The 24,950-nt window shown below is 35.9% G+C and overlaps 1 protein-coding gene across 6 annotated transcripts in view; it reads right to left on the reverse strand.

The window, feature by feature from the left end:
* DLGAP1 (DLG associated protein 1) overlaps positions 1-24,950 on the reverse strand; it is a 782,098-nt gene that overhangs the window by 401,944 nt on the left and 355,204 nt on the right. For 2 of the 6 annotated variants that reach the window (XM_074203980.1, XM_074203979.1), the window contains exon 4: positions 14,101-15,126. In XM_074203980.1, the coding sequence (XP_074060081.1) occupies positions 14,101-15,054 (954 nt within the window). In that variant the 5' untranslated portion in view covers positions 15,055-15,126. Of the gene's footprint in view, positions 1-8,798; positions 8,874-9,263; positions 9,420-14,100; positions 15,127-24,950 lie in introns of those variants that run through there. The other 4 variants (XM_074203985.1, XM_074203983.1, XM_074203986.1 and 1 more) reach the window with 2 other exon arrangements.

Below are 24,950 nucleotides of genomic sequence, written 5' to 3' on the forward strand. Positions count from 1 at the left end.
GTCTTCCTTCTTCCACTCTTTCTCTTTTTTATCTTTCATATTGATGCCAGAATGATATGTTCTGCTCAAAGATATTCAGTAGCTCCCTGGAATTTGTACAGCAATTTTCCCAACAGAACTCAACACTTTCCAACACTATCATTGTCCATAGACAAAGTTCAAACCTTTTGAGATATCTTATGTCCGATTCATACCCTGATCATGCTGCAATAATCTACTTCACCTCCTTTCATGCTCTTCCCGCCCCCCCCCACTTCTGCTACTCCCTAGTCTAAATTGCTATCCTTCCTTTGCTTGTTGAATCTCTATTTAAACTCAACACTACTTCATTTATGGAGAACTTCCAGATCCCTCTGGCTAAAATTTCTCTTCATGCTTACACATGTAGCAACAATTCTGATTTTTTCTAATCCAATTATATAATATTTTGTATTATAATGATTTATCTTTATGCCTTATCTTCTTGCTAGCTTGCATGGTAAATTTACTCCATGAGGGCAGAGACAATTTTTATTTCTTTTCAGTTTTTCCTCAAACCACTCAATATTCAAAAGGAATTTAAAAATATTTGCTGAAAGTATAAATGAATTAAAAATCACATGAAGAGGAACTACCAAATTCATCCACAAGAAGGTTTCATGATACAGTGAAAACTGAATGGATGTATCATTGAGAAGATTGATTTCAATTTGGGCCTGGCCAATATTTAGTCATAGGACTTCGGGGAAGTTTCTTCACCTCTATGTATCTCAGTTTCTTCATCATTAACAAGCATTTATTAGGTGTTTACTATATATCTGTCACTGTGATAAGTAAGGGGGATATATCCTTTTTTTTTTAGATTTTTCAAGGCAATGGGGTTAAGTGGCTTGCTCAAGGCCACACAGCTAGGTAATTATTAAGTGTCTGAGGTTGGATTTGAACCCAGGTACTCCTGACTCCAAGGCCAGTGCTCTATCCACTGCACCACCTAGCCGCCCTTATGTTCCATATTCTAATAGGAAAGACAACACGCAAAGAATACTATTCCAAGAAGATAAGCAAAGGTAAATTGGAGATAATCTTTGATGGTGGGTACTAGCATTAAGGGGAGCTAGGAAAAATTTCTTACAAAAATTTGTTTTAGTTAAGATGAAGGAAGCCAGGCTCCTGAGATGAGGAGGAAGAGAATTCTGGCACGGGGGGGGGGGGGGGGGGAAAGATGATGAAAATGTTAATAGTTGATAGAGTGTTTCTCTGCAAGTGAGGAACAGTAAAAAAGATCCAAGGCACTTTTGAGGAATACAAGAAGAGAGAAGTAAGATATAAGAAGCCAGGAAGGGTAGGATAGGACCAGGTTATGAAGAGCAGGACTAGATTAGACTGACATTTAAAGTCATAGTCATCTTATTGGTATTTCCTCAAAAATTGTTTCATTAGCAAAATTTAGGTTAGTGAGATTAGCCCTTCTACTAGCAACACAATAATGGATTTTAAACTGCACCAATCTTGGAAGTAAAGATTAGAGATACCTGGAAGAAGACCAGGTGCAGAAGAAAATGGTTTTAGTTGTAAGATACATAAACTGGAAAGAAGTAACCTGAGGAATGTGGGCCATCTCATCAGGACTATTAAAGAGCATTTGAAAATGTGTATCTTTTGTTTTATGATTAAGAAATTGTCACCTTAAATATTGCCATAATAACAAATGAACTAATTGTTCTCTTTGATTAATAACCCTCTCCCTGTCCCCCCCCCCATCTTCTTGGAAGTACAAGTCTTCCTATTAATTTTAATGAGTTTCTGATTTATTTTTATTTGTGGTGGTAAACATCAATATGATCCATAACATGAAAAGACAGGGAAAAGAGGCTTTGCGAAAGGATAATCTTCAAGTTTAGCCTGTATTCTATGGTGTTTCTCTGCTAGCTTGATAACTAACAGGCAAAACCATTCTACATTTCATTTCAGTTTCTGTAGTCTTATGAGAATAATGCTACTAGGTTTTCAAGCATGATGATTAGTGAGTAAGCACTTACAGGTTCCAGGATTGAAAGATATACAGACTGCCATTATTTTTTAGTTGTGCTTTCTGAAGGATGCTCCTCTTTCAGAGTTGTGGAGCTGAAGCAGTCCCTAGGGAACTTGATGTGCCCTTTTAATAAAGGAGTTGTGGATGGGTGGGTGAGGTCCAGGGAGGAACAGGTCTGAAAAGCTTCTTACACAACAGAAACCCTACAGATGTTCTCATTAATTGAGTCCTATTGACTCAGCAAGTCTTGCTTGAATGAGGCAGCTGTGTCCCCACAGAGCTAAGGTGTAAACCCCAAAGCAGGTATTGTCTGAGCAAACAAAGGTCTTGAAGAAGCTAGAGGAGTTTGTGTTCCCTCTGTTAATATTGAACTATAGAAAACCTGACCCAGTGATTCTTCCCTGTTAAAGATCAATGGCTTTGTTATCACTTCATGCACAGACAAAAGCTTTATTTTGTTTGTTCACAGACTCAAATAGCCTAAGTCCTTAGTTGGTTCTATTAATAGAAGGTCATTTTTCATCACTGAAGCAATTTCTTTTCTCCCAATCATTGTTTAAATGAAGACAAAATCTAGCAAAATAAATACATGCTACATACTTTTACTTATAGGCTAATACCCTTTTGGAATAGTTTAAGAACTATTCTCAAAAGAACTCAAATTCTTTTAAAATATATTCCTTCCTTTGATTTCCTACTTTTTTTTTGTAATTAACATCACACTCTCCCCCAGTGGAAGTAAGTAAAATAATCACAGGTCTATATTATTGGTCCCATTTTGCCAATGGAGAAACTGAAGTAGTAAGCAATCTGTAAGTTGACTTTAGTCACAGTTGAGTAACATGTAGCAGCAATTCTGAATGTTTCTTGTTTGGCCATTCATTCTTCTCTCTATTAGATAACACTGTCATCTTAAGTATTTTAAGTAAGACATTAAGTATCACAATTTCCTAGTCTATTTGGCAACTAAGGGGACATATTCTCTTATATGTGCAGACACAGACCATTGCAATATTATAATTACTTTCACCTTATTAATAATGTATTTTTAGGTAGACACTATATAGCATTTCTTTTCCAGAAGCATATTGACCTGTCAGTTCTCTCACCATTTGAAGACAGAACAAACGAAAAAGCAGAAAGGATCAGTCTTGCTTCTTTAATTTGATGATTAAGAAAATCTTAAGTATATATTGTTTTGACCCAAGATATCCCTGGATAGATTTCAGGGGGTTGAACTTGAATGGGAAAAATGACATCTTTGTTTCCCCTAAATCCTACCTAAAATTTAGCACTTTCTTTGATTTGGATTTTAGATGACAAACATGATTTTGAGAGGGGTCCATAGGACTTATCAGCCTACCATTGGGGTCCATAGTACAAAAGAAGTTAAGAATCCCTGGTTTATGTGAATTAATCAAAGTCAGAGAGTGAGCTGATGGGATGACTTGGTGGTAGAGGGAAAAATAAGAAGGATCTAAATTTCTTTAATATCCAGTCTAGGATTATAGTTCCCTCCCATAATCCAATGGAATGACCATATTCCAAATTGTGGATTATGGTCACATGAATGGATATAATTTATAGTAGAGTGCCCCAAGCTTTTCTTGTATGGAGGAACCTTTTTTTTTTTTTGCTTTTGAATGTGTGGGGTGGAGGGAAGTGGGAAGTCAATGTTGCTAATATGGTCTGAGTAAAAGAGCACTTAGGAGATGAGGGTGGTGGTGGTAATGAAATTATGCTCAGGAAATCCTCACTGGGGAAAAAAACAATCCACTTACTTTATAAGGTTTTCAAAGGGACATTCTCTTCTTGTCACATCCCACTTTTTCCATACTTTCTCCTCAAGGCAATTTGAAATGTGTTCCTTTGGGTCTTCAAGAGTTCTCTTCTCCCAATAAAAATAAAAAACCTTCCATAAGAGAGGTTTTAAACAAAGGTTCTTAACTTTTACTGAGTCATGGAGCTCTTTGGCAGTCTGGTGAAGCCTATGGGTCCCTTCTGAGAATATTGTTTATAAATGCATTTAAAAAATGTAGGATTACAAAGAAAACAAATTCTGTTGAACTATAGGTTCATTTTTACCCATGAAATCTATATGCTGACTCCTAGAAATCCCATGGACTCAAGTTAAGAACTTCTGTAAGGGGATTAATTTATCATCTCTCCAACAGTGGGAACAAAGTGAAAGCTTAGTAAGGGAATGGGGGACAGAATATCAGGAGGGGAGTACAGAAAAGATAAACTTTGGAAAAGTTTGGTGAGAAATTGTAATAACAAATTTCACCATTCTGCCTAGAAAAAACCCTGAATCGAGTTTGGAGGATTGGGCGTGGGTGATTAGATAGTACAGTCCTAAATGTATTTGTTCTATTTTCTTTGTTTTCTCTTCAGGATTGACTTTCTCACAATAAAGCAGGAGGGAGCTTAGAACTGATGGGAAAAGAACTGTGGAGCCATCTTCATTTTAACCTTTTGTTAGTTTAAAATATCATACAGTCATTTGTAGATCTGTATTTACAAATCACAGGTAACTATTTAGGGAATGTGTGTGTGTGTGTGTGTGTGTGTGTGTGTGTGTGTGTGTGTATGTGTGTGCCCATTTTAAACCTTCAAAACCACAAGCATATTTCAGTTTTAACTTTTAACTTATTTTCCGATTCTTTCTCCATTCAAAGAAAAAAAGTAGGATTTTTGATATATGATCATAGATTTAGAGTTGGAAAGAAATTTAGAGTCTATTTTGTCTAACTTCCTCATTTCATAGGTGAGAAACTAAGACTCAGAGTTACTAGCCCAAAATTCATTAATTTTTAATATTCATTTAAAAATTTTTTGAGTTTCAAATTCTTTCCTTCCTTTGAACTATTCCCTCTTCCACTGAGAAGACATCAATCATATGTATAAAAATCTTGCAAAACATATTTCTATATTGGCCAAATTTTGGACAAAAAATAGCAAGGAAAATAAAGTTTTAAAAAAAGGTATGCTTGAATCTGCATTCAGAATTCATCCATAGAACTTTAATTTTGAGAAGGAAATTTGAGTAGTAAAAGGCACCCAGAAATTCACTCCTGACTAGCTGTGTGACCTTTCATAAGCCATATTACTTTCCTGTAAAAGGAGGGAGTTGAATTATAATAATTTAAAACCCCATTATTGAACAACATGTATGCCCAATGGAAATGACCAAAAGGAAAAAAAAAAGATGCAATCTCATCAATCTATGTTGTTGTTGCTGGCTGAGAAAGAACAAATCTAGTTGTATTTTCAGATTTCAAAAAATATAAGTTCGCTGGAACTCTTTGATTCTCATTAAGAAAAATAGGCCATTCTTATTAGCAAATCTATTCTTTGTATGTTTGGGCATTAAAATGATCTGTGTCAATAAAGAAATTTATTATATAAGCTGTCTTTTTTTGTAGTTACTCTTTCTTCATGTACTCTGTGTATGCCTCATTTAAACTGGGAAACTATTTCAAGAAATAGTGTACTAAAAGGACATATATTATTAAAGTGTGAGTGAATGTCTATGCAGGTGTGACACACATTAAAGTATTGTTGTTGCTGTGGTTGTTGCTTAGTTGATACAAATGTCTCCTACTCCTTGTGACCTCCTGGACTATTCTATCCATTGGATTTTCTTGGCAAAGATACTGGGTGGTTTGCCATGTGCTTTTCTAGCAAATTAAGGCAAAGAGAGGTTAAGTGACTCTCCCATACAGCTAGCAAATGTCTGAGATCAAATTTGAACTCAGTCTCCTTGACTCTAGTCTCAGCTCTCTATCCATTGAGGCACCTATGACTCCTAATATATGTATATGCCATCTAAAATATAGCTATGAATGACAACTATAAAGTTCATAGAATGTGTCTTATGAGGCTGTCTATCTCATCTTGAGCTTGAATTTTGATGTTTTCTAACTTGGGGGGGGAACAAAATTTAAGTTCTAGAGAGCTTATATTCATTGAAGGCATAGACTTTATCATTTTTGTCTTTGTTGCAGTTCCTAGTACACAGAGACTGGCATATAACAGGGGCTTAATGAATTCTTGTTGGATGAATAAAGATAGGCAAATAAGGTTCAGGAATAGAAGAATAATGCTATACCCCTGGAAAAAGTATCTCTCTAAGCTCATTTTGTAATGAAATGGAACTGGGGTAGAGTTTCTTCTTATACTTTAGCAAATGGAAAAATCCCATTTTCAGAGATACTCTTAGGAAAATGCCTATAATTAGAAGATCAGGGGACTCATAATAGTTCTTGTCTTGGTCCCAAGGGCTTTCTTTAAGAAGGAACAGAATAAAAATAAGGAGTGTGTCAAAGATAACAGAAAAAACAATGCCTTTGAGTTGCTGTCAGACCTCTCAGCATTCCTATTCTCTCCCCCATTACCCCCTTCCCTAATTTCTTCTTTCCTTCCCCAAACCTTCTGTTCAGTTTGGCAGATACAGAAAGGAGGATGGGAGTGGGGGGGGGTTGGTGGTTAAGTTATATCCTTATTGAAGTTACTGTACATAAGAATCAATATTTGACTGATAAAAGAGACAAAATTTCTGCCTATTAAGAGATTTTACTCTAAACATTAGATAAAACATATGTATAATAAGATATATATATATTATACACTCTAAACTTTAGATAAAGCACATATAAAGATATATACGTGTATCTAAACTTTAGATAAAATACACAGTAAGATAATATACATGTAAATAATGAGATATCTACAGTTAAAAATAAGGTCATTATACCATTTTGAGCTCCAAATGTCCAATACTTAGGACAGAATCTTTTGGTGGAGAGATGTTGGTAAGGAGAATGTTAGATGAGGCAAAATGCCACTGATATGCAAGTAAATAAACCCAATTTACACACATTCTTTCTCAGGAAGGGGAAGCATCTGTGTCTCAAAGTCTTTCAGACCCAGGATACAAGTCACAGTAAGGTTCACTAAAAAACTAACTCTTCTCTTATCTAGTTCATTGGTAATGTTGGATTGACTAAAAAGAATATTTTTCTTTAATTCTTTAACACATTGGTGTTTGTGGTACCACTGAGAATGCCAAGTGAATGACTTGGTTTGATAATCATGAATCTTAGACTTTTCAGGCTAACAAATATCATCTTCTACATAAATCATAAGTAACAGGTTTTTGTAACACCTGTCATTCATCATTGGCTAATTTCTTACTCCTAACAATCTTGCAACATATCACAAAAAATGAATCCTTTAACAGAAGTAAAATCATCATAGCCATCTTACACATCTTTGTCATTAGCTACAGGGGCTTTTCAAAGAACTGTGCACATTAAAAACAAGCAAACAAACAGAAAGCAAATGTATTCTATCTTTTTGCATGCTACCTCCTATTTTAAATATAATGTGAAATAACAGCATTAGAAATAATTAATATCTTCTAAAACTGACAAAAACTGTATTATCGGGGGGGGGGCAATCAAAGAGGAAAACAACTAACTCCTGATACCAAGATATATATATATATATTTTTTACTAAAAGTTAATATTACCCTTATTGATCAGATTGAAACCCAAAAGAATCAACTATAACACATTACATACAGGAAAACGTCTGACTTCAGTTTATCTTAGTTTCCTTTCAACTAGACTAAAATTAATTTCAGATATTGGATTTAGAGATCAACAATAATTCTTACATGGATTGCTTCCAAAGAGATCTTTCCCAAATACTCTTGATCTTTGAGCTATTGCCGAACCTTTCAAAATCCCTGGTTTCCCATAGGATTTGACAATTATCAGAAGATAATATGTAGCCCATGTATGGACAGGACCTTGGACAGGGCTAACAGAGGATTAGAGTGGAGGATCCTCAGATTTCTTCCACTGAGTACTGATTCCATATTCAAACCTACTTTGTAACAAGCAAGCTTATTTTTTATTCAGTAGGAAAGGAGGAAAGAATGTCTCTACCAAAATCATTAGATTGATTTCAGACAATAGTCCACCTAAAGCAAAGAACAAATATATACAAGACCATGACATTAACTTGCTGGGCTATAAAGACAATTTAAATTTTAGATAAGAACATTTATTTATTCAGTTAAAGGCTTTGAAAAAAAGCAGCAGAGAAACATCATTTTAGTCAAAGTTATTATCAGAACTGCTCAACACTGCTATAATTTTCCCAGTAAGTAGCTTCTAACACAATTAGTCTAATTCAAATTGTCCTAAAATGAGATGTGCATGTGTAGTAACAAGGGATTAAGAGGAGGGAGAGAGAAGGATAACTGGGCAAAGATCAGAATTTCCTACAACAGAATACTTTAAAATAGCAATAATTTATATCTGCAGTGAAAACAAAAACCTTGGATCATGTTTGCAATGAAGAATTGTTCAACAATCTTTTGTGATGCCTTATATAAGGAGGCAAAAAAATCCAAAATAGAATGCTTTACCGGGATATTTAATCATATAGCAAAAGAATAGTAAGCATTAAGCTTCCTGCCCTGGAAAGCTGACTGGTCCCGCTTCTATTCCCTAGCACAGATAATGTCCTCTAATGACACTTTACTAGCTCATCTGTGTCAATTAAATATTATCTAAAAGTCTCTGTGGAAATACTGATTTAAAACTATCTTATGTCCCAACTTTTTTTGTTTTACAATCTCCAAACACATTAAGTTTCTAGCTACTTTATCCTGACTAACCCATTAGTTTTAGCAGAAACAAAAATGAAAAAAGACAATATCCATAACAACACATTAACACAAATTGCAAAGGAACAGAAGAGTTTAGCTCAGACCTGGTTATTCCTTCCATTTCTTGAAACGTGAACACAAACCGAGGAGACCCACTCAGCCTTAAAAAGGTCGATCATTTTTCTCTCTTAAAATTTCATCTCTAATAGAGTGCTTTCTCTCCTCCTGTCTCCTTGCTTGCTTTCTCTTTCCCCCCCTCTCTCCCTTTCCCCTCCTCTCTCTACTTCTACCGGAGAGCATTTGTTTTTCTTTCCTGCTTCTGCTGTGGATGAACGCAAACTCCACGATTTGAGGTGATTTTTTTTAAGACTAACAGTTGGGAAATCTAAAATCCTGCTATTCTGAATGGCTTCATATGCCAATTTCTAGAAACATAGTGCTTACATAAAGAGGCATGAGGAGACAAGAGTCCTGCGATTTTTAAGCAAAAAGCTATTATCTTAAAAGAACTATCCTTTTTCCTTTGGTCCTATTTCTATTTACCTTTAGACTGCACAATTATCACTTACCCTGAGATGTGCCATAAATGCTCTATTCCAAATGTATAAAAGCCAACCACATCTCATCTGAGAATTAAACAGTTTTAATGTCTTCAAATCCATGTCCCTGCTCCAGCCCCTGACAGAGACAGTCACTGGCAGCAGTACAACAATTCTGAACACCAGACATCTGATTCTTGACATTTAAAAATAACAATATTGGTAAAAAAGAGGAGCCTTTTTTTAAATTAACTGCAAACAGCTTGTGAGTGAGGACATATTGCTAATTGTATGTGTTAATCGGAACATGTGATGATTTCAACCTTGCAATACTGGGTATCTGAATCGATGCCATAGAGGAACCATAATACCTATGGAAATGATTGGTTTCTTATACAGTCACAGTAAGGGCATCTAGAAGTCTATCTAGTAACTGTACAAAAGAATAAATCATGCCAAGTCAAGTAAAAATCTTACAGTTCTTTTGTTAGTTTGAGAGAGTTTGTATTGGTATTTATATGTATAGATAGACAACTATGCTCCAATTAGTAGGAGTAATGAATCTTCTGAAGTGGTTGCATGTATTCACATTCACACTTTTCAAAGTTACAATAATGTAAAATTTTGCTTCCATCCCAATGGAAAATGTAGTGCAAATCCGAATAATTCAACTACTTCATGAGATTCATTATTTGTATTTGGTGAGATCTGGGGATATGCACATAAAGAATAAAGCAGAAAGAGAAAATGAACAAATTTATTCATTGTTTGCTATAACTATATTTATTTGTTTCAATGACAAAAGCTAAGTATTAGCTCTTTTAAAATACTTATCTACAGAAGTTTGTCCACTTTGTATTGTTGTGTTTATCTCCTTAGTGTGAAATGGAAAACTCGAGAAAAAATGATATTTGTGAAATCTCAACCCAGTCTCAACTAATGATAATTGTTAACATTTATAGACCACTTTATGATTTTTGAAGGGCTTTTTGAATATGTGGATAGAGTGATAGACTTTTGATCCTGTTCTAGTGTTGCCTTCAACATTAGTTCTGTGATTCTGGGCAAGTCATAAAAATCTCTCAATTTCTTTATCTATAAATCAAAAGATCCTTCCCTGCCAAGAAAACCAAAACCAAACTAAAACCTGTCTCAGAAGATTGTTGTGAGGATCCATAGAGATAATAAATATATAATGTTTTGCAGACTTTAAAAGCATTTAGTTAATTAAAGCAACAAACAATTATTATTCTATTATATATCAGATACTGCTAGATCCTGAGAATACAAATAGAAAGAATGAACTAAAGCCTACTATATATGTCAGTTATTATATTATTATTATTATTATTATTAAGTTATTTATTTTGATTCTCACAACTCTCTGACATAGAGAAAACAAGTTTGCCTAGAACAGCCTCAGCCTCCACCTCTGCCAGGATGGATAGGCTAATTAAGCCAGAGACCCCCACAACTTTTTGATGAGTGGATTAGAGAGAGTCAAGTTTTCTGCAACCCTGCCCCTAATTCCTCTCTTTTTATTAAATAAGTCAGAAAACACTCTCATTTTACTGATCTTGATTATATTACTATCTTCCTCTATCCTTAATAGGGCAGTTTCCTGTTGATACCAACTGGCTCTTTGCCTAAATCTCTATATAAGTGTTCACCCCATGGGACTCTGTATCTTGATCAGAGTACAAATATTGTTGCAAGATTCCACATTTGGTACCACCTCACTCCATCCTATCCTTGGTCAAGGGCAAGGGGGGAGCTCACATGCCAAAATTTCTCTCTATTTTCATCTATTCTCCACCTCCTTTGTGATCAGTAGTTAATTCTTTTTAAATTGTTGTCTTTTCATCTGAACAATTCTGCATTATAGTATTATTATTTCCATTTTACAGATGAGTAAATTGAGGGGTCCAGAAAGGTTAAATGACTTGCTTTGAGTTAAACTGCTAGTAAGTATTAGAAGCTTGATTTAAACCCAGATATTTTGCCTGGCTTCAAGTCCAGGCAATTTTCACTATACTGTACTGCCTCCTAATTAATAATACTTGTTAACAGTTGTTAATCTATATGGTACATATTAACTAAAACAAACTATGTATATCCTCTTTCAATATTATGCAACTGGGTTTAAGATTGGAATCAGTGTTTGGAGGCTGGTGGCTATGGGATAAAATGCCCTTATATAGTCTAGAAATGTCATAGACTGAGCCAGGGAGTATCATTGTACCCCTGGGAGAATTCCCCAAGGTGTGCTAAATTTCCTTCCTTCCTTGCAGTGGAGACCTATTGATTATATTGAAGAGAGTGCTCATTCTCCTTGTTATCAGATAAACACACAGTGTTCAGGAAACCATTCTTCAATCTTTTGGCTGGGGAATAGCACTAAAGAGCTGTTATAAATCATTTTACTTTCATATTTTTTCATATAAAGGGTTAACATATACTTATAGCATCACACTGAAATTCTGAAATGTGTTATTAATCAGAATATTGTTTTCAATTTGATCCCATTAAGAATTAGGAAGGTGGGACAGAATTATAGTTTTTGGGTGTTTTTATGCTCTATTCAGGTTTGGTTGCTTCCTAAGTTGGAATTTGAGTTAATGTTTAATGCCTTTCAACAATTGCAGAATTATATGTATATGTATATATATATATATATATATATACACATACATACATACATATATACATATATATATATGTGACATGCTTAAATGAAGGCAAAAATTTGGAAATGGAAAAAATTTTGAAAAATTGGATATTGGAAAAGTTTTGAAAATTTCAAATCTTCATAGCATGAAGTTTTTTTTAATAGCACTGAAATATAGAATCTTTTATTTACTGAAATGTCTGAGACCTTATTTTCATTTCTTTAATGTGCAAAATTTTCCCCCTAAAGTTATATCTCTCCCCACTCTCCCCCACCCAAGATTTTTTCATTCTAATGTAAAAGAAGGGGAAAGGGAGAAGTTTGCATGAAATTATGGAGACATAGGCCTACCTACAAAAGCAGAACTGAAATCCACTTCCAACCTTTCATTATCCTATTAGACTTTTTCTACCTATCTTTTCATTCATTTGCTGAAGCATAGGTACTTATCCAAAGTTACAAAGCTGCTATAGGTAAAATTATCTACTATTTATACATCCTAATGCTTTTATTATCCATTTTCCCTGTCAAAAAGGCTTATCTAGATTACTAACTTCAGGGGTGAACCTGACTTAGGTTCTTAAAGAAATTCTATAAGAGTCTGACACCATATTTAATGGTTGTCCTTGTGTAACACAGTGATTTGTGACAATTGTTTTGGCCACCTTATTAGAACAGTGGGTCCTAATACTGTCAGTGGGTTCTTACTACCAGAAGGGGGACCCTTCCTCCTTGCCTTTTCTTTACCATCATTCTCTCCAGATGGCATGTCTTGGGGTGGGAAAGTGGGAGTAGGGATGGGAATATTTAAATAGGTATGTGACTACATTGCTTGGATAAACTAAAAGTCAATGACACAATTCTTCTAATGAGGTGAAAGACTTCTAGGTTTGCACTGCTCTGATGATATACCTTTCATATCCTTAGGAACTGGCATCTTACCTGATGAAATGTCCTAAAGACCCTTGGGCCTCACCATATGTATCCCAGTGCAGACTTGGGATTTCCAGATAACTCTATTTGCCAGGCAGCTATATTTTCTCATATAGGTTCCAATTAGAGTGTGAATTCCTTTAGAACAGACTGTCTTGCTTTTTTTATTTTCATGCTCAGTACTTTGCTCATAGTTAACTGCCTAATAAATGCATCCTTGATTCATTGATCTTTGCCACTTCCTCTGAATTTCAGAAAGATAGGTCATAATGTTTTCACGATGTGACCCTGAGCTACTGCTGACTGGCCCTAACAATCACCTTTCTCTGGGACATTTACTCTTGGCTTTCCACGGCGGCTTTCCAAAGCATGGTGTCTGCAGGTGGGCCATGATTTCAAAGCAGAAAAGAACAGTCAGGGAGAACACCACAAAAGGCACATTTTCTTGCTTTTCCTTTCACAATGGGAGTGTGAGGAAGGGAAAGAGGAATATATAAAAGCAAAAAAGATAGTAAGTGCAAAAGCTAGCCGTATGGATGAACCCAGGCTGCATGTACACAAGTATATGCATGCTCTCTGTGGGCTGCTGTCTTCTTTTCTCCATACTTCAATGTATGAAATTTATTTAAAATAAACAACAAGGATATGAGATAGGGGAAAACAGCAGGAGCACTTGGGCACTGGGTAGGAAGGTACTATCTGCCTTCATTGCATATGTGTGATTTTAATATTGACATTTATATATATACTGTATATTTGGTTGTCCTTTATTCTCGAAGAAGACCATGATATCAGGAAGGTGAAGCCATGACAAGCACATGAACTAGATTTGAGTGAGGGGGTGCTGTGCAAAGTCACCAGCCTCACTTTCTCCTCCAGAGTCATCTGGATCTAGATAAGAATCAAGTTTTAGATGCAAGGCAATCAGGGTAAAGTATAAATAATGACATCTTGCATTTATATGTATTTATACTTTTCAAAGTTCACTCCCTTTCTTATCTCTTTTGATTTACATAACAACTGAAATACACAGATCAGTTAAATTTTCCTAATTTGACCTGATGAGGAAACTGAGTGAGACACATAGATTTTAAGTAATATTCCCTGAGTAACAGAATTAGCTAACAATAGAGCCAAGAATAGAGTCTATTTCTTTCCACTTAGCCCCATGTTCTTTCCACTATTAGATATTGCAATATTGAAGACAGAACACCACCATAATTAAATTAGTGTTTCTAAGTAGCAGTCACTCCACAAAGACTTTACCTGAAGATATTGGCAGGATCGTTCCTGTTGACAGGTTTCTGACTTCACCAAGGCCTGGTCCACATTAACTGAAGCTTTCTGATAAACTTCACGTGCCCTGCTCACTGTCAAGGTTGAGGACCAAGCACTCTTCTTCAGGAGTGGGGCATCCAGAGTGATGGGAAGATTTGCACAGGTAGAACACTTGACATCATTGTTACTCCTGGAGGCCTTTACTGCATGTTCATTGATTGTATTATAGGCCTCCATGAAATATTGTGAGGCAGAACGGTCTGGGCACCGGCCCATTGTCATCACTGCCGAGGGGGCATGATAGAGGCAGACATCACCATCCAAGTTGTCATCAGAGCTCCACCAACCTGAGGCATTTGAACGTGTTTTGGGTTCTGGCCGTCTTTCTTTGCTCTTGCTTCGTTTGCCATACCTCATTGTCTGTGTGTCATCTGGACTGGCTTTGCCTCCATTGATGCTTCCTTTGGATGGTCCTTCCAGAGAATGAGACTTGGTAAAAAGTTTCTGGACAGAGTGGACCAGGTGACGAATCCTTCCAGGGCTGTCACTACGGTGCTCCACAGCAGTTCTCTTGTATTGCAAGGTGTGGTAACCATCTCTGTTGAGGGGAAGCTGCCTTTCAAATTGGTCCAGGAGGTTGGGAGGAAGGCGATTTGCCTTGTTAGCAAGGGTTCGAGGAACCAGTGCACATTCTTCCTTCAACTCTTGCTGGGAATTATAATGTCTCCTAGGGAAGGTGCTGCTGGCAAGGGGGTCATTGAAAGGGACCACGCAATCAGCTTGGAAGGAGTTCCTCTGAGTGTAGTATGGGTGGTCAGCAGGGTGAGGCTCCACTGGGCTTAATAAGTATGGCTTTCTGTCCGAGTGATGGGATAGAGAGTCACAGGCAGAATCACAGGTCACTCCGTGATGGTGACTACGGCTGCTGGATAATCCTTTCATTTCTGGTTCTAAGTGACTGACAGTGTCATCTACACCATGTGGCTATGTTCCAGACAGGTCTCTGGGAAAAGTCTAGAAAAATAAAGAACAAGACTGATGAGCTATTTAAACTATTCATAGAAGATAGTCATTTCTTAACTTAAATGTACTTTTTGGATCTCGAATCTCTCATAGTAATTATTGTCTAGAAGTAGTAATGATAGTTCACATTAATATAGTATTTTGGGACTTGCAAAACACTTTGTCCACTATCTCATTTGATAATTATAGAACAAAGACATTTCTTTCAATTAATTTCTAGCTTAAATTCCCTATTAAGAAAATATTTACCTTCTAAGTAGGTAAGAATTGATTCTAAAACTTTTGGTGGCAGTCATAGCCATGGAGATTATTGGTCTTTGAAAAATCTGTGGGAGTCATGAAGACTAAGATATGGCTGAAAATGAAGGTATCACAATCTGGATCAGTCCTACTTTAGGCTCTTATAATCAATTACTTCTCTTTATTCACTTTTCTTTCTATTCAGACTGATCAGTTCATCTGTTTCCTCTCCACAACATTTTAGGAATTTACTGTTTACTGCCAGTGGTTTGCGTACTTCCTAAAAAATTATATGTATTTTATATTTATTTATCTATCTATATCTGACTATTCTTTCCTTCCTTCCATCCATCCATCCATCCATCCATCCATCCATCCATCCATCCATCCATCCATCCATCCATCTTTCTATCTAATCTACCTTCCCAACTATCTGATTTTTTTCTTAATAAAATTTACCCTACTTGAGTCTAAATATTGTTTCATTTGTCTTTGAATGTCCATTACCTAGCACAGTGGCTAGTCAGCAGTTAATGTTTCATAAAGATTTGTTGATATATATTGCTCTCTTTTTGACATCTGCTTAGGAGAGGAAAATACCTTAATGTATTTGCATAGGAAAGAGAAATATTGCCACTATGGTCCTTTAGGCTTGCATGATCACAGCTATAGACATACTTTATTCTATGTTTAGCCATGATGGTAGAAGAAAGAAAAAGTTAATGGAATGAAAAATTAAATCCACAGATAACCTATAAACATTATTTCAGACTCAATGAATCAAGAACTTCCTTTCACTAAACATTTTCAATAGCTTAGGAGGAGCAAAAGCTAAATTGGCTGATTTGATTTAGACATCCTTTCCTTTCTGAGATCAAATGGTAGTAGAAATGCAGAAAAGGAATCATAGAAGACATGGATAATCTTATAATAGATTATATATAATAACAATAATAACTAAGATTTATATGGCACTTTAAAGTTTGCAAAGCATCTTATATATGTTTTACCATTTGTTTCTTACAACCTTTTGAGGATATTATCTACATTTTACAAAAGAGAAAACTGAGGTTAATGACTTTCCCAAAGTTATATAATTGGTAAGTATCGAAGGCAAGATTTGAAGTCAGGTCTTTCTGAATCAAGTCTAGGGTTCTATCTATCTTGCTACCTGGCTGCCTGAGCAAATAACCTTTTCAAAATGAAAATAAAAAAAACAAACCCTCATGAAAATATTGTTACACAATTCATACCTGTTTTTTAAATACTCTAACAAGGCACAGTTGGTATTTAAGAATGACCCAATTCATATTTCCTTTTGACTCTTTAACCAACTATGTGTACTTTAATAGTTGGCAGAGTTCAAATGCCTTGCTTCTATATCAGATTCCTACAATGCAAACAATTTTCTTTTTGAGATGTCTTGTAAAGCTAATAAGATTTTCCAAAAATACCATAAACACCATTTTGGGATATTCAAAGGAGAGATCAGTGGTTTCATCAAATAATAGTCCAGTTTAACACAGAAGGATGGTATAGGGAGACTGAGTCTTGTCAACTATTCAGTATGTCTAGGATCTGAAAGTATAATAGGATGTTTTAAGCTTTGTCAGTTTCTCTGATGATGACATAATGTCCTGGAAGAAATAAGAAATTTGAGCACTTGGGGGAATGTCTGGGTTGTGGAAAGTATACTAGACATGGAAATCAAAGAACTGGGTTCACATTTGAGTTCTTTTACTTGTTACCTGTGTGATCTTAGGAAAGTCAAAGAACCATGCTAGAGATAATTTTTTTTTTCACCTATAAAATGAAGAGATCTGTAAAGTTTCCTTCAAATTTTCAAGTCCTATTTTAACTCACAAAATAAATGTTTCCCTCTAAAAAGAATATTCATATTAGGCCTTTGAAAACAGGAAATAGTCAATAGTCCTGGAGTTTTGCTGGTTCCTTCTATATGTATGTGTATGTATGTGTGTGTGTGCATGTGTGTGCACACACACGCACACACACATCTCTTAATTGTCATATCAGGCAACTTTTTTTCAGTCCTCATACTTTTTGAGCTTTCTTCTGCAATTGATGTTGCTGACCACCTTCATGCCCATTTCACTAGATTTTCATAACACTGCTCTCTCCTCATTCTTCTATTCATCTCATAGCTTCTCAGTCTGCTTTGCTGGATATTTATCTGTCACACTCACTAAATTTGGGTGCTTCCTCAGGACTATTTTGAGTTTTTCCTTTTTTCTCTCAATTGGTGATTTCATCAGTGACATGGATTCAATTATACTTTATATGTTGACATATATATTTGTGTATGTGTGTGTGTGTGTGTGTGTGTGTGTGTATACCTAAATCTTCAGTTCTATCCTCCCTCCTGGCTTCTAAGCCTAAAATATCAGATGCCTTTTACAAATCTTGAACTGGATGTCCTATTGGCATCTCAAATTCAACTTTTCCCATCTTCATTCTTTTGCCCTATCCCCACCTCAGTTCTCTCTTCTTTCCAACTTGCTTATTGACACTGTTGGCTACCTCTCAGCAATCCAGGCTTATTACTTTGGTGCCTTTTTCTTCTTCTTTAGAGTTGGAGGGCACCTTATAAGATGTGTAGTCTAATTCTATTTATTTATTTTTTTAAAAATACCTTTTCATGACTTGAAAAATAGTTTTTTCAAGGCCTATTTTTCCCAGAAAAATATTAAAACTATTTATTAACCTCTTAAAGGTAGAATGTATATTAGAATTCATTTTTTACTGTCACTTAATCTAAATGTTGTTTCTACAACATCTCTCATGTAAGCCTTCTCTCTATTCACACATCTACTATTATGGTTCAGGTACTCATCACTTCTATAAAGTGATTTTTTTTTTGGTAAAATATAGGTATACCCACAACACTCCCTTGCTCAAGAAAATTCAGAGGCTCCCTATTATATACAGGATTAAATATATCCTTCTCTAATACTCTCTACAATGTGGCTTCTTTCTTCCTTTCCAATTTTTCTTATACATTAATTCCCACCATTAGTTAGACTAGACTGGTCTGCTTCCTCCTCTGTTTTTACACCTTTTCCTCCATTTTTCCCCATTACTGGGCAACTCCCCCCCCCCCAAAGTTTTGCTTCTCAGTTTCATGATTTTTAAGGATTGACTGAAATTCTACCTGCTACAGATAGTTTTTCCAGGCCCCCAGGTTACTAGTTACTTCCTCTATGAGGTTAGTTTCCAGCTTCTCTGAATACAGGGTGTCCCCAAAGTTTTAGTGCAGTGTAACTGCACTATGTTGTATCTCTCTAGTTACATACATTTTGCCTCTCCTGTTTCCCCAAACCATTAGAATGCACCTTGAGTACAGGTACTCTCTTTCTCTCTTTTTTATATCCTCAGAATTTTGCATAGTAGCTTACACAGTAAATTCTTAAATACACGTTGACACTCACAGATTAGTATATAACAAAGAAAATTGCGAATGGAAGGAGTACTAACAGCTAGAGGGATCAGGAAAGGCTTCATGGAGGTTTAACCTTGGTTGTACCTGGAAGAAAGACAAAGATTCTGAGAAGAGAAGATAAACAAGGTGGAAGATGGGTTTGGGGCAATCATTAGCAGTACAATTTGTGAAGGGGAACAGTATGAAATAATGTGAGAATAGCGAGTGGGAGCCAGAAGACCTTAAATAGAATTAGAATTAGAAGAACTTAAATACCAGACTAGAGAATTTTATTTTATTCTCCATGTAATGATGAAGTCTCACAGGATGGTATGAAGAGAAATGTGTTGATTCAACTCATTGATTATGTATTCGGGGCTTATTAAAATCAGGTAACATAGGGAAATGTAATATTGAGACTGGAATCTTAGGACAACTATTTTAGAAACTGTTGTTGTTCAGTTGTTTTTCAGTCATGTCCAACTCTCTGTGACCCCATTTGGGTTTATTTTTGCCAGAAATGTTGGAGTGGTTTGCCATTTCCTTCTCCAGCTCATCTTATAAATGAGAAAAGGAATGTAAGCAGGGTAAAGTAATTTGCCCAGTGTTGCACAGCTGGTAAGTGTCTAAGGTCATATTTAGACTCAGAAAGATGAGTATTCTGAACTCCAGGTCTAGAACTCTGGAACCAAGACTGGAAGTTCTAGGGAGAAATACAGGAAAAGAGAGACTGGAAGTAGATAGGACAGTTAGGAGGCTCTTCCAGGAAAACAAACAAACTAAAAACAAAACATGCTAGATCAAAACTATGATGGAGTCTTTGTGAGTGGAGAGAAGAGCTCGACATAGGGGTTATTATAGGGGTAGAATTGACAAGATTTGGCAATTTATAGAATTTGAAGAAATGAATTGAAGTAGAAGGAATAATTTGTAACTTTAAGGTAATGAACTTGGATAACTTGGATGACTAAGAAAATGATGATGTCCACAATGGGACAAATGGAAAACTTCCAAATATGAAAGTTGAAGGAAGATGGGCTTTGGGGAAGAATGATTTTGGCTTGTTGAATTTGAGATGTCCATGAGATATTTGGTTCATAGTATAATGCTGAAGTGATGTTTGACAAAGAGATTAGAATTGGATATGAAGATTTAAGAGTCAGTTGCATAGAGATTATACTTGAACTCTTTGTAGTTGATGAGATGACAGAGAGGGATAAAGAGAGAGCCCAATGATGGGACTGGTCAAAGATATGGAAAAATATGGAAATACCAATGCTAAGGGAAGGAATGGATGATAATCAGTAAAGAAGACAGAGAAAGAGTAGTCAGACAGGAAGGAGAGAGCAGTGACATGGAAGCTAAGGGAGGAGTATTCAGGACAAAGCATATGTCAAAAATATCAAAAAGTTGTGGTCAAAATGTAAAAGAGGGCAAGGATTAAGAAAATAGAATCAGATTCAGTTAAGATATTGTTGATGACTTTAAATAGGTTATTTTTAGACTTATTTAGTAGAGGGGTATAACCTAAACAGAAAATGATGGAGAAGTAGGTGAGTGATAAGGAAATGGAGGCAGGAAGAATACCTTCTAGTCGTGTGGCAATGAAAGGGAGGAGAGGAAAAAAGATGATAGCCTGATAGAGTGACAAAATCAAATTTTTTTTAGGTTTTTTTTTGCAAATGATTGTTTAAATTTTTTTCCTTTTTAATTTTCAACTAATATGTTATTTTCTCTCAAATGTAAAAACAATTTTCAACATTCATTTATTTTTTTATTTTATTTTTTATTATTCATTTATTTTTATTTCTTTTGCAAGGCAATGGTGTTAAGTGGCTTGCCCAAGGCCACACAGCTAGGTAATCATTAAGTGTCTGAGACTGGATTTGAACTCAGGTACTCCTGACTCCAGGGCGGGTGCTCTATCTACTGAGCCACTTAGCTGCTCCCTCAACATGCATTTTAAAAACATTTGAGTTCCAATTTTTATGTCTCCTCTCCTAGTTCCCTCAACTCCTCCTTCCCTGAGAGGGCAAGCAATTTGATATAGATTATAGTTGCTTGATAATGTAAAATATATTACCACATTAGTTATGTTGTGAAACAGACCAAAAGAAAAAGAATACATGAAAAAAATAATGTGAAAAATAGTGGGTTTAGTTCTTCATTCGAACTCCATCAATTCTTTCCCTGGAGGTGGATAACATTTTTTGCATTTGTCTTGGATCATTGAATTGCTGAGAATGGCTCTGTTGTTCACAATTGATCATTGTACAATATTTCTGTTACTACGTACAATGTGTTCTTGGTTCTGCTCACTTCACTTTGCATCAGTTCATATAATGTGTTCACAATGTGTTCAGTAATTCCACAGTTCATGGTTATCCCTTCAATTTCTAATTCTTTGCCACTATAAAAAGAGCTGCCCTTTTTAAAAAAAATCCTCTTTGGGATACAGGTCTAGTAGTGGCGTTGCTCAATTAAAGGGTGTCTACAGTTTTATAGTCCTTTGAACATTGTTCCAACAAATGATTTTTTTTCCTTTTTTTGAAAGGCAAATGGAGTTAAGTGGCTTGTCCAAGACCACACAGCTAGGTAATTATTAAGTGTCTGAGGCTGGATTTGAACTCAGGTACTTCTGACTCCAGGGCCGGTGCTCTATCCACTACACCACGTAGCTGCCCCACCAACAAATGATTTTTAAAAGAAAGAAGTAGACCACAAAATTAAGTTGATGGGGGGGGAGGGAGGGAGGGAGAGAGAGAGAGAGAGACATAGAGAGAGACACACACAGGTTGAGAGACTGAGACAGACAAAGACAGAGACAGAGAGACAGAAAGATAGAGATAGAGACACACACAAATGCACACACACACAGAGAAAGAGAGATCAAGAGACTGAGACAAAGACAGAGACAGAGAGACAGAAAGAGACAGAGATAGAGATAGAGAGATGCACACACACATACACACACACACACAGAGAGAGAGAGAGAGAGAGAGAGAGAGAGAGAGAGAGAGAGAGAGAGAGAGAGAGAGAGATTCATAAATGGGGGTTAACTCAATGATGGCACAGAGGGATTGGAAACCCTTTCTTAGTTAAGAATAAATAAGAAAGCACTGGTGAAGATGTAGAGAGAACAATCAAATAAATATCTAGTGACCTCCAGGATTCCCTCCATACCTTCTGGTTCAGTTTTCCTGGGAAGGAATAGAGAATATTGATGATGATGATGTTTGTTCATTGAAGACATTAGGGAGATGATGCTATGGCAAGCACATGAATTGGAACTGAGTGAGGGGATGTTGTGCTAAGTCACCAGCCTCACTTTCTCCTCCAGAACCATCTGGGTCCAGAGGTCAGATATGAATCAAGACAACTGAAGTTGGCCCTGAATTGTAAGGCAATTAGGGTTAGGTGACTTGTCCAAGATCACACAGCTAATGAGTATCAAGTATCTGAGGCTGGATTCAAACTTCCATCCTCCTGACTCCAAGGCCAATGCTCTATCACTGCATCATCTAGTGTCTCTAGAGAATATTGATAGCAAGTTACTGATTCTACCTCTGGCCTGCTCAGCCCTTAGCTCCCTTTTGAGTGACCTGCCAGAGATACATCATGAATCTGGACAGAAATTCTGCTTTTTATTAGTATCATAGGTATTTGTCTGGTTTCTTGGATTCAGGATATCTAAGCAAAGGGGATTCCCAGGCCCTGGAATAGGACATAATGAACCTAGAAATACTTAGTTCTTTCAGCAAATGGGAAAGTGGGGAAAGGGAATGGATATTCTGAAGATATTGAGATTCTTTGTAGAGAGCAGGCAGAGAATATAAAGGAAAAATGTATCCATTCGATGTGCTTAGTTGCTAAATGGAGCCATTAGTGGTCCAATCACTGTGCTAGATGATCCCTGGGAATACAATTACATTGTAGCAGGGAGGGTTAGGAAGTGTTTATATATGACTTCTGGTACATATCAACAAAACAACTGAAACAAGCTTAATTAGATGGGAAAATATATGATAAAATGCATCATAATATAACAGGTCTCATGGAATAGAGTATAGTTTTCAAAGGAGTTTTAAAAAAAGAAATGGACTACTTAGTAGAGTCACAATCACACAATATATCTTATGAAGATTACATATAATGGAATCTCAATATGCAAAATACAAAGCGGTGCTTTTAAACCTTCATTTGTAGGCAGCTGATGCCTTGGATAGATGCTCTTTTTCTGAATAAAATGTGAAACTGGCAGGGGATGAAAACATGAATTATATATCCTTGCTCTAAAATGTGCATGATTATTTAAATTGTACTCTCAATGTTTAATTATCATTGATATGCAAACAGTATTACATGTTGGATGATACCACCTGAGGCCAGACATAGAAAATTAAAAGACATATTAGATCTATTAATGGTGCATTAAGTTAAGTGCCCAGTGACATATTTTCTGTAAATTAAACATGTATAAAGTTATTTTTACTAAATATTAAATGTGTTGTTTTTCAGCTTAGTGCCAAGCACATGCATTTTATTTTAAAATAGAGCTATTAACTGCATTAAAGGAAACTCCTGCAGAACATAAATCATTTTGCCTCTTCAATTTAAGAGGATTGTGAGTTGCTGAGTAAGACTTTTGGGACATCCTATATATATTTCTCAGAAATCTGAGAAAACTACATCATGAGAGAAAGTTTATGATAGGTAACAGACTAACAGTGATTTTGTAGATGTTCATGTTTTTATATTGAAGATCAAAAAACATCTTTAATTCTAACCTCTTCTCCTAAATCTAGAGCTAGATGTGATCTCAAAGGCTGATTAAACCAACTTTGTCCTTCAACAGAAGAGGAAACTGAGTCTTGAAGAAGTTAGATTAACTTTCTCAAGGAGCACGTAGATATGTCATAATGGATTTCAAGCTTTGAGCGACTGTAGTTCATCTGTTTCACCCCCCCCCCCCATTTTTCAGATGAAGAAACCGAGATTGAGAGAAATCAAGTGCCATCCCCAACCATCAGAGGCAGATTTAACAGTCTCTAACTTCAAACATAACCCTTTTCCTTAAGCACACTTTACCCAAGATACAAGTACATCCTCCTTTATTTTCTTGAATTATAGAATTTCTGAGCATAAGGGACCTCAGGGGTCATAAAGTTTAACATGTATTTTTTTATTTTTTATTTTCATTTTTTTATTTTAGGTTTTTTTTCAAGGCAATGGGGTTAAGTGGCTTGCCCAAGGCCACACAGCTAGGTAATTATTAAGTATCTGAGGCCGGATTTGAACTCAGGTACTCCTGACTCCAGGGCTGGTGCTCTATCCACTGTGCCACCTAGCCGCCTCTAACATGTATTTCAGTAAGCATTTCTTGCATAACTTAGCCTTTGGTAGAAGATCTCTAATGAAGGAGAACACCTCTTTTGCCCAAATTTAATTGTTAAGAATTTTTTCCTTACAACAGACCTAAATCTACCTCTGAAATTTCTACCCTTTGTTAATACATGATTCTATCCTCCAGAGTAGGTAGAACATATCTAATCCTTCTTCCATGAGATAGTCCTTGAAATATTTGAAGGTCTGACTCTCCTTACCCCTTAAGACTCCTGTCTAAGCTAAACATTCCCCATTCCTTCAACTGATTGAGTTCTTTATCATCCTGGTCATCATCTTCTGGATTCTCTCCATCTTGATTATTTCTCCAGTAAAATGTGTAAATATTTCATAAGAAGTCATTTAGTAAGATTAGAGTTCAGCAGAACTTTCACTGAATGTTGCTACAGGAATGTTGGTACTGGAAAAGTCATATCAGTCCTATAATCTAGAATACCTGAGTTCACATATGGCCTTAGAAGCTAATCAGTTTTGTGATCACAGACAAGTTTTTTAACTTCTGCCTTCCTCAGTTTCCTCAAATGTAAAAAAAATTCTTATGGGGTTGTTGCGAGTATCATATGAGTTAATATCTGGAAAATGCTTTGCACAGAATCATATATATATATATATACTATCTATGTATCTATCATCTATCTATCTATCTATCTATAGTAGGTGTGTAATATATGTTTGTTTCCTCATATCCCCCTGGCAGATAGCTCCACTCATCAGCTGTCATTTCCCAAACCAAATC

This window comes from Macrotis lagotis, chromosome X (genome assembly GCF_037893015.1).
Source record: "Macrotis lagotis isolate mMagLag1 chromosome X, bilby.v1.9.chrom.fasta, whole genome shotgun sequence".
NCBI classification, from domain to species: Eukaryota; Metazoa; Chordata; class Mammalia; order Peramelemorphia; family Peramelidae; genus Macrotis; species Macrotis lagotis.